This window comes from Pinus tabuliformis, chromosome J, assembly GCF_031772625.1.
Source record: "Pinus tabuliformis cultivar Carrire ecotype Pingquan chromosome J, CPIR1, whole genome shotgun sequence".
Taxonomy (NCBI): domain Eukaryota; kingdom Viridiplantae; phylum Streptophyta; class Pinopsida; order Pinales; family Pinaceae; genus Pinus; species Pinus tabuliformis.
In genome coordinates, this window is record NC_142295.1 from 296,227,252 (window position 1) to 296,238,778 (window position 11,527).

The 11,527-nt window shown below is 38.6% G+C and overlaps 1 protein-coding gene across 1 annotated transcript; it reads right to left on the reverse strand.

Moving 5' to 3' along the window:
* Nucleotides 1-344: 344 nt before the first annotated feature.
* LOC149226929 (uncharacterized) lies at nt 345-1,507 on the reverse strand. Its single transcript, XM_089380355.1, has 3 exons — nt 1,444-1,507; nt 1,062-1,346; nt 345-838 (listed from the first exon to the last, which is right to left on the reverse strand). The coding sequence occupies exons 1-3, from the start codon at nt 1,505-1,507 to the stop codon at nt 345-347; spliced, it is 843 nt and encodes a 280-aa protein (XP_089236481.1).
* Between the last annotated feature and the right edge of the window lie 10,020 nt (nt 1,508-11,527).

Here is an 11,527-nt window from a genome sequence, read left to right on the forward strand (position 1 = left end):
CAAACTGCCAGAAGATCGCCATTTGCACTTCCCCCTTCAATGGCATTTGCTGAGAAATGTTGGAGATGTCTTTTCACACTGTATCAGAAGGTTTTACAATGGGAAGACTTATCAATAATATTCCCAATTTCAACACTATATTATGTTCACGTATCATGCAAAAGATCCATTCTTCAGATATATTCCGCATACCAAAGGCATCAAATCCTAAGATATACCCTTCTCGAGATATCATTATTAGTCTTTGTATGACTGGCAATGGAATCAATGTCGTGTTCGCACAATTCGCCGTGATGTATAATTTTTGCTAATGGCATTGAAAAGCAGGGTGCATTGTTACTTTTTTAAGCCACACTTATATAAGAAAACCTTCTTTGTTTCACAACTAAAATGGGTTGTACATAAAACTTGCAGAATTCTACAAGCAACTGGTGAGAAGCTAGTGCTGCATCACAAAAGAATATTGAACTGAAGGTCCAACAGACTCTAAGCATCAAGAAAGGAGTTCTTGTTAACCTTTTAAGTGCTGTGTAAAAAACTATCTTCACTCGGCGATCTCTCCATAAGTCTTCGTAGATTTGTAAGGATTTAGCTTCAGTGCCCTCCATTCTGTTTGTTTGACCGGTGTTTTCAGCTGTTTGGTGTAAGGAGGTATCTTTCTGTTCCCTGAGAATTTTTGTGCCCCATTCATACAGTACATCTCTGAAGCTGCTTACAAGATGCCTGTGAAATGTAGTGGCATATATGGAGACAAAAGTGCGTGCCAACGATGAAGTATCCGCAGTTACTAACAGCCTTCGTAGAACAGCACCATCTTTGGCTGACAAACGCTTTATAACTGTATTTGCCAGATCAGTATTTAAACCATTTGCATTTTTAGCTGAATCAGTTCCCACTCGTTAGAGCAGCCCTTTTCTTAACATGTTGCTCTCCTAGCTTTATGAACAAAGCAAGCCTAGACCACTGGAATTCCTTCCTTTCACTAAATACCAGTGAGTGAAGTATTTTCCTCATAGGAGTTGAATTATCAATAAGGAGTCAGATTTTTCCAAGAACCTTACTGAACTTTATGTCAGGAATGCCATCCTTCATTGTTGCATCGCCTAAAGAAACTTGCAATTCCATTTGCACTTGTCTGAGATCAGTTTCTGGTCTTATAATATCCATGTCAACCAAATCGATTACAAGAGAAGGCCAATCAGCATTAGCAATATGTACTATAGATGAAAGCATGGCAAGCTTATGTTTCTTCTCTATTCGACAAAGCAAACCAAAATCAAAGAACCCTATCTGGCCTGTTGATGTGTAAACAAGATTCCCAGGATGTGGATCGGCATGTAGCAATCCTGTATCCAAGAGTTGGACTAAAAATGCTTCTACTCCCCAGACTCAAAAGTCGATTCCTTGCCTCCAACCGCTGCTGGTCTGAGTAAATGTGGCCACCTGGATTTAATCCCTTCGATATGAAAAGTAATTCTTTTGATTTATCACCAGTTATCCATTCCATTGTTAGTACTTTCCTTCCAGTCAGGTGCATGAATGCTTTTGGCACTGAAACATAAGGCAAATTTGAAAGTGATGCAATATGTCTGAATTATTCTTTTCAAGGTTCCCTTTTATTGTCTCCATAAACTATCCAAGCAAGATTACGAAGACCATAACGCATCATTGTCCCTATTTGCAAGTGTTGCATCTTTATGACCATCCGTGTACCATCTTTCAAAATACCACCATGAATTTGTGCAATTGATACTGCTGCAATTGGTATTTTCTCCACATAGATTTTTGCCTCTGATGCTAATGATATTCTGAATTGTGCTTGTGCAGGGATAGGGGCTTTGAAGTTTGCTGCTGGTTTGAAGAGCTGAAGATAAAATTACATAATCTGAAAAGCAACATTTAATGATTTCTTCTTCAAAACCCTGTTTTGAAGAAGAATCAATCTCTGATATAAGACAGAGTCTAACACTCCCTATGCTAGGATGACCTCCATTGATCTGGGATCATTGATCTGGGATCAATGATACTGATATGGGATCAGTGCACTCTGAGACTAACTTCAGGTCTGTGGAGGATGGTATGATACATCCTCGATCATTTCTTCTTCTCCATAGTTCAAGCAGAGTAGAGAAAAGTAAAGTAGAGTAGAGCAGGGGTCAAGTTGTGCATGGCAATGCATTTGATGGATGGATAGTAGTGACGGTCAGACAGATTGTAGATGGAGTTCTCCCTAGTTGAGAGGGAGCATTAAAATTGGAAACTAGGGCCAAACTCCATGTGGGTCACCTTATTTATGGTTGCTGATATTTTTCCTAGATTCTTCTCATTGAGAGGTGTAGGATTGATCTAAAGATCATCCAATTCCGATAAGTATTTATGGAGATATGAATGTATTTCTAATTACTTGACGAATTATCAAGGTCAGCCAGCAGCTAAGTGTGTGGCACACATGCCCAATGTTTCATATAAATAGAAGAGAGATTGAGTCATTTGGAACTCATCCAATCACTCATCTTCTCTCTCTCCTACGCATCAAAGGAGCCCCTCTCTCTCTCTCACACATGTGGCTAGAAAAGAAGACGCAGTAGGGCAAGGCAGATGCAAGAAGAAGGACGCTAAGGCTGTAGGTCATCTCTTTGACCAGTGTTGACCAAGCATTGACCATCTAGAAATGTAGATTTGGTGTGGCTACCTCTCCTAGGTAGGCCGCATATTTTGGCATGAAAATCAAGGTGATCTGACCTCTGGTTTGACCAGCGTTGACTGCCCTAGTTTGGGGCAGCAAGTTGACTTCAGTCAACTACAGTTTGACTGCATTTTTGGGGTTGTTCAAACATTGTTTCTTCAAGTTTTTCAAGGGCTAGATGACCTGAAATTGACCAAACATATTGGAGGTCAATTTCAACTCATTTGACCAAGTTTGACTTTGTTGATCTAGGGTTTGTTGCTGCTGATAATAAATTACATAATTCTAATTTTGTACTATTTCTCTCTGCTGAACTATTGAAGATAAAAGAAGATTTGATCAAAGGGTTTTCCCACATTCGGGTTTGTCCCTAGCTAGCTGCCACATCTTGTGTCTCTTGTCTTGGCTTGATTTATGTTGATCATTTAATGTTCTATCTGCACTTTACTTAATGTATATGTGATTGCTAATATGTGGCTAATAAGAAGAAAAATAAGTAAACTACTCTAAGCATAGAACATACCATAATTTAAAAATATAGGATATACATAAATTTGACTCAACAATGGAGAGCCATATTCCTGCAGTGTAAGTTCATGCTTTGGATAACAAATCAGGAAGTAGCAAGAACATATCTAGCATCAAATGAGTTAAAACATCAACATACTCTCAATGCATAATCTCTAGCAATAGCATCGTCACAAAAACCCTAAGTAGATATCAATCATCAATAACATTGGTGAGTGGCCAAGAAAATAATGTATCAAATGAGTAGAAACCAGACACCTCGATATGTAAAACTGCGACAACAACATAACATAGATCCATCATGATAAGCTCGTAATTCCTCTACATATTGGTCACAAATCTTTGTCATTAGAACAATACAAGTAGTTGCAACCATACACAACAAGTTCCATGCACCACCATCATTATATTATTCATAGAAGCAACACAAGCATGACAATTTTTGTTGGCAGCATATACAGTTCTCTCATACAATAATAGTAATTATACATGGCATATTATGAGCTCTTATACTCACTCAAATAATAATCAAGTTGTAATACAAATTTCTGCCCCAAGGCAATATAATACAACTTCATATGAAATCATACAACACTAAGAAATAATACATGATTCATGCAAACCCAAGGTACATACTCCTTAAAATATTACAATTCCTGCAATAAACCAATGCTAGATAAGCGCATAACATGTGGAACATAGCAAGCTCCTCCAAGCAATGTATTTTTCTTTTTCTGCTAGCAAGGGACCATAATGCCAATAATGAACCACTAAAACACTAGAAGCATATGAGATTCTCCCCCTAGACATGTGTCATCTTCATATGATCTCCACACCTTGGAAAAATTTATCCCAGAGATATTTGTGCTCATGCTCACATCACAAATCCTCTATCAAAACCCTAATCACAATAGCCTCAACAGATGCAACATTAGTAGCATAAATATTGCAACATATAATCAACACGAATAAGGATAGGCATCAATAAACCCTATCTACATACATAAATTAGGCTTCTCTACCATGTCTTAAAAAACACCATTAGAGTTTCAACAAACAACTACTCATTGTTGAAATTTAAGCTAAAGACACAGATAAACCAGTAATATAAAGTTAACCTTGCAAAACAACACTTGAGCTCATTCACCTCCTCAACAAGAAAATCTATTCACATACACTACTTTTGGTATGGTTGCACCATCAATGGTCCTTCATGAAATATCATGATGTGCCATATGCTCCCCCTAAGGCCATGTGAGCCTCAATTCCTCCCTGTATATTCCTTCTACTCCTTCTTCCTCCAAACATTAAGAGGTTGATTTCTGACATGCAATTCACTTTCTGGCTTCTTGTCTGGTATGTTTTGCATGATCTTTACTTTTTGACTGGATGGCCTTAAAAACCTTGGTAGTTTGCAATCTTTGACCATATGGCCAAGATTTTCACACACGTAGAACCTTATGTGACCAAATAATGGGGGAAAGGACTCGTATCTCCTTATATTCCTTCTATTTCTCTTTGCATAACACTTGCATGCAACAACCTTATGGAAAAAATAATTGCATGAGTAATAGTAACCATAAAAAAGACTATTATAACTTATTATTGTTGAACTTTTTGAAGGGAGCATTCCTCCTTGGTTTCTCAAATCCCCCAAGGGTGTGAATGATCTTCTAGGTGAAAAGACTTTTCTTTCCATGACATTTAGCTCCTTCTTTGACAGTGGGTTTTGTTGATGACTTTATTTCTTGTTTCTCTTGCTACTACTATCATATGATTTTCTTGTAGTTGCTACTAAGTTGGTTTCTCCTTTATGCAAGATAAAATATGATTTGGTAGAAGTAAACTTTTGGCTGATCTTCAAATGGGTGGTTTTTTTCTCTATATCACTCCTCAATCAAACCACTTTAGATTCTAGTTTTTCACATTGATCTTGATTTTCCTTATAATGCTTCCTCGTTCCTTATTTAACTCTCGTTCCTTCTTCTAGCTAAGTTTTTAACATAATGATTTATTCTTTGAAATCACATTCCTTCTCATGAAAGGTTTGTAGTAATTTTTTCTAATCTTTGTTTTTAGTTGTGAGCCTTTTAATCTCAGCTTCAAGTGTTGCAATTATGCTTGTATCTTCAAAACTATTTGATCTTTATTCCTCCATCAGAAGATCACCTCCCTTTGATTTTGGAGAATCAATTTTAAAAGAATGATTATCATCCTCTAGCCCAAAATTCTCAGGTATGCCATCATCCTTATGAGTACCAATAAATGGGAATATAGATGTATATTGTCCATAACATTTATAATTAAGAAAAAGTGAATTACCTTATATACCTTCGTGATTGTTATCAACATCCTTTATCAAAAAAAAGAGGGGTTATTCTATATCTAAAGTATTTATGACTTATTTGTTTCCCATCCTTTTTTTTAGACTACTTCTTCCTTTTCTTTCCATAGTTCCATGATCTACTCTCAAGCGGTCAAGCACCACTAAAGAGAACCTAGCTCTGATACCACTTGTTGGAAATCATATCACTACTTAGGGGGGGTGAATCAGTAGTGATGACACTTATATAATTTTTAACCTCTTTTTTTTTGGTTTACTGAAGAAAAAAAATGCACATCAATTCATTAGTATATTTGAACATAAAATAATAGCAAATTCAATAAATAAAACCATGATACATCAAGATAATCATGCACAAGAGACACAAATTATTTCTGGTGGAAACCCTGAAGGGAAAAAAACTACCCTGCTGCTACTATTGTGTTGCTTTAATCTTTTAGTAATTTTTCAAATCTTTATTACATATTTTAGTTGGCCACCACCAGCATGAAGCCACTACCCCTATAACAATATAGCTAGCCACCACCAACAAGGAGCTACTGCCCCTATCTTGGAAAGCCAACACTTTTCAGAGGCACCACCCTCCTTAATCTCTCAAGGCCATGCTTTTGTTCACTTTCAAACTGGACCCCAATCATCAAAGCTATTCTCTCTTTAGCACAATCTCTACTCAATAAATCAACAACAACATATTTCCATAGAAAAAGTCCTCTCTTGATTACACAATCCAACGATTCACTATAGTGTAAATCAAAGCAAGACATAACAACTATAATGATGGACTTAACCTCTACAACTTCACATCAACTATGATCACTACTACCTACATACAAAATTGGTCCATGTTCTTCATCTCTACTACCGCTATCACTTTCCTTCTGTCGCATTAAATCTATGATCTATTATAAGTGTTCATTTTATCTCTTCATTTTCTGCATGAAAAACTGACCATGACTTGCACAACAATCTATGATTTATTTTTCATATTCATTGAGCTATTATTGGTGAGCACCAGTATTGCAGCAATAATGTTGTAACTCCTGGGCTACCTACTTTACTCTTATCAACCCGGTAGTTCGTAACAAACTTGGAAGCGATGGTGCTATATACACAAGTACTAGTTCTTACTGCAGGTTATCACTTGGTCAGCCGGCACAAGATCACTAGGAGCTCAAGAAAAATTCTATGGATTCCAGAAGAAGATTTATATGTGATGGAAGGAAAAAGAGTTTACTCTACTAATGCTATTCTACTTGCAGAAAGGAAGACTGAAATGTAAATCAAACCAAGGAAATCCTAGTTAACCACTAATCCTAGTTTTGCAGAAAACACTATGAAAACTATGGAAAGAATGCAAGGAAGTGAACAACATCTACCTAAGCTATTTCTAAAAGTAAATGAGCAAAAAACATCTTTCTGGATTTTTATGTGAATTTGTTATGCATGTAATTTATTTAGTTGTGGATGTGGCAACGAAGAGGTGGCAATGGAGGGTGGTTTTGGGACTTGAGAGGATGTAGGATGGTGTAGATGGGTCCTAGGAGGTCTCAAGTGGCCTTCTGGAGGCTTTTCCAAAACTCGGCCTTCAAAAGAAAGCCTACAGGAAAATCTACAGGAGGAAAAACAACGTTCTACATGAGGCCTACAGGAGGAGGCTGAGAGCAGTTTTCATTGTTTTGAAGGTGTGAGAGTGGGTGGAGAAGGTAGATGAAGGTTGGAATGAAGTGTTAGGGCACCTAGGGTCTAGCAAGAATCATTATGAGAGAGAAAGATGATGGGATTTTCTCAAGGAGAGAGAGGAAAGTCTGTGGAAAATGCAGGAAACTAAGGCAAAATTGAGGGGAGACTTGGGTGACCTGTAGGGCATGGATTGGATGGAGGATGGAGTGGCTAATAGGCCAGACTACTGCTATAAGATATCTACTGCATAAACAATTGACAGTCAACCAATGAGATTAAGCAAGCAAGGAAATAAGTGCATCTAAAAAAACAAAGTTTTTGCATCAAAGTAAACTATGATCTATGGAAGAAAATACTGATAACCATTGCATGAAAGAATACTATTGCAAATAAGGAAATGAGCATGATGAAGAAGTTCTGAAGAAAAGAAAACTAAACTATGAACCAATTAGAAAGCTGCAAACACTAGAAGTCCTATGAAGGAGGAAAATCTGTGTTTTTGGGGCAGCAAGAGGGTCTTTGCCTCAGATCATTGTCCCAAAGGGAGGAATAGAGGCCAAGGCACTGCTACTAGCCTTTTTGATCTTTTCTTTATCACTGCTTAACCTGCTATTGAAGACACAATTGGAATCAAACTACTGAATCATCAAAAACAACCTATTCTTAACCATAAAAGAAATATATCTAAGAGAAACCTAATCTACACACTGAAATGAAACATACAAATACAAGAAAATGGGAGCTTGGCTTATTGGATTTGGCCCTAACCCACGAGCTTCAGCTCTCTAAGGTAACTCAGTGCTAACTCAAAAAGGATTCCATCTTTATTCTCAAAACAATAACAAGATTACATGAACTGTCGAGATAATAAGCTCAAAGTTGAGAAGAGATACATAAGCAATACTACAGAAAAAATTCAACAAAAAATTGACCCTAGTGAGGCCCTAGGCCTCTCTACTTATACAAATGAAGCTCCCAACAGCTTCCTCAAAATCATGGAGGCTTGGCTCCCAAAACTTGAAATAAACATCAGTCATCCTCCACTTGCTCGGTTGCCTGCTAATGCATGACTTGGTTGCTTGTACTCCGAGCTGAATGAAGGGGAATTCGAAGTGGGGAGTAATAAATGAGGGGGATCCCCTCCTATAAGTCCTCTCCTTTGTCCACTTCAAGTTATTTCTGCCATTTGTCCACTATATTCTTGATTTTGACCATAAAAATCATCAATAAACTGCATTAAACACATATTAGACCTCATGGCATCATAACTAACTCAACTCACTCTATAATCATAAATATAATCAGAAAATCATGTAATAAGCTAAGAGAATGGTTGATTTGACTAGGTTAGGAGGTAAAATGAGCCGATATAATTGCCCATTTATGAGGATCATCATCACCCCCTACTGAAAGTGCTTCTCATCCTCTGAGCAACTTAGTCCATCTCCTCATCTTTTATGGCCCTGGTGGCCTCCCTAGCATCCCAAGCTTCTGATGTGGTCTCCTCTTCCTTGTCATAAAATCCTACCTTCTTGTCTACCTCGTCACACTGTTGTTGCTCTTCTTCTTCTTTTCTGCCTTCTAGCATTCCTAGCTATAGCGAGGGCTCAATTTGAGGCCAATCCAATTGACCTTCAACCTTTGCATGGAGTGCTTATACATGGGCACTCTCCTTAATGCCTCTTTCATACTCATTGGGGAATGATATTTCCTAATCTGTAGACTGTATGGTAAGGTATTCCATGTCCTCATACAGGCATGTACACAGTTATCGCCAAGTAATCTTTCCATATCCTCAAAATGTGCAATGGCTTGTTCTTGGTCACTGATATATCTAGGTTCAATCTGAGGATTATGTGCAAGCAGTTTATGTGTGCTGATGAGGGCCATGGGGTTTGATGGCTCAACTCTGGTCATTAATGGCTCATTCTACTCCTTTATCATCAACCTTCTTATTTCTGTTGCCCTTAACTCTCCATGGTTCATCCATGAGTCCATGGCCATTAGTTGCAAGTCCCCTAGCCTAGCATTAGGGTCCCACACATTCATGTTTGTGAGGACCATATTATGTAGGTAGAATTCTACCATCTTTGCCTTATCTTCTAATGTGCTTTAGTCACACAGGTCCATAAACTGCCTGTAATCTTGGAAAGGCATGGTGCCTCTTTGTGCCAAAGTCTTTATCTAAAATTGCAACCATTGGTCCTTGAGATACAGGCCATAGAATTTGGTTGGTTGCCTACATTGCAATGCCTCCATGGACCAGCTGGCCATGCATGCCAGTTGGGTCTCTTTCTCTTGTAGCTGCCTCCTTAGCAATTCATTTTCTATTTCAAGTTGGCTCCTTGCAACTGCTTCTCTATGTCTGAAAACACTTAACTCTCTGCCCATTTCTCTAATTTTGTTCTCCATATGGCTAATATCCCCAACCCCTTTTGATTTGGCTATGTGCATTCATCTATGGGTCCTTATCCTTTCCTTCTCTAATTCAAAGAATAAAGGGATTGCAATTTTTTGTGGAATTATTCTTCCCCCCTCAAGAAGATTGTAGTAGGAGACAAGACTCTGCTGGGGGTTAGGTTCTTGTGCCTCTATTGCTTCCTCCTTTCCCTGTGGCTATCCTTCTACCCTTTTTTCAAGTTTTTCGGTCTCTTGTAGTTTTGACAGGGTCTCCTGTAGAACAATCTATGCCTCCTGTAGAACTATTTTTGAGTCCTGTAGTTCTACTTTTTCTTTCCATGTGGGAGATCTAGGTGTCCCCCTTTCATAAGTGATAGGTGCCTTGGAAGGGGATTATTTTCCTTGGGCAGAGGGTGAATCTTCAATAACAATTGACACTTTAGAAGAAGGTTGGGGTTTCCCTGTTTTGATCCTTGTGCTCTTCCTAGCCCTGAAATACATTGAGGTCTGCCTCTTCCTCTTTTGTTTTGGCTTAATTGGTGTGCTGAGGGCAGTGAGAGCAGTTGCTGCCTCTCTTTCTAGGGTCTCAGGAGACACTTCTGTCTTTTCTGCCCCTTTTCCTCCTTCTGTCTCTATTTCTGTCTCTATTTGCTTTATTTTCTCCTTCTCCCTTTTGTTCTTTTTTTCTTCCCTTCTTGTTCCTCTAAATCACCAGTTTCTTCTCCTTCTCCCCCTTGTTTCTCTTCCTCCTCACTACTAGTAGGGCTAATATCATAGGTCAAGGCCTTTATGTCATCTTTAGTAGTCATGTTTCGGAAAATTTCCCATGCTATAGGGATTGTAAATGTATGGAGGGCTTCTTCCACTAAAATTTTGATTAACCCATGGTGAGCTAGCTGGTCTGGATTTCCTACTATTACTTTAGTTCTGGAGTCAATGAGGGACTGTAGGAGGAAGTAAGGGTGTTGAGCTTCTGAGTGGCTGGAGTGTCCATGCCATACCTTAATTCATGCATGATTCTAAAGTGGTAACCATAGAGAATGCTATACCTCCCCTCACAAGAAATATACTTGATTATTTGATAGATCACCTCATCCCAAGGGTATGGTATGCTAGCTCTTCTTATGCCATTCTTATCCTCTACAGGGGTTTCATTGTTTTGGAAGAAGTTTTTCTTGGCAGCCTGGCCAATTGGTTTTTCATCCTTACTCCAAGGAAACCCAAGAGGAAGGGTGGTGACCCTACTAATAAATTCAAGGGTTATCTCCATGGAAAGGCCTCTAAAGGTGACAGTGGCATGTGTTCTGGAGTGAGGGACCAAAGAGTGGGCAAATTCCTGAGCAATTTCCTCATCAAACCCTCAAAATTTCTCAAAAAATTTCATCCAATTGGCTCTTGTGAATATGTCCACTACTTGGGGGTGTGCATGGAGCCTGGAGGAATTGGTGGGCTCCTTCCTTATAAAACCTCCTGTCATTTTTCCTATGCTTCCTTGGAAATCCAACTATGGAAATGGAGAGAACAATTTCTGAATAAAACAAAGAGACAAATAGATTGTGCTTTTTCTGTAAGAAATAAGCAGTAATTATTTTTATCAATTTCCTCCACACAAAAGTTCTATTTTCTCCTCAAAACTAGACCACTGCTTGAATATTTTGATATTCAATGGAGGTATGCCAAGAACCTACTTCTGCAGCCCAAGGATTGTACTAAAAACTGTGTTTTCCCTCTCCAAAACAGCTTACTGGCCCTCTTTTAGAACACTGCCAGCCCTCCTGTAGGATTCCTGTAGAACGCTGAGAGCAAGGATATGGGAGAGATCAGTGGAGAACGATAGGTACGAGGCTTATGGGGGCACGAGAATGTAGCAGGAGTGGAGTTTCGAGAAG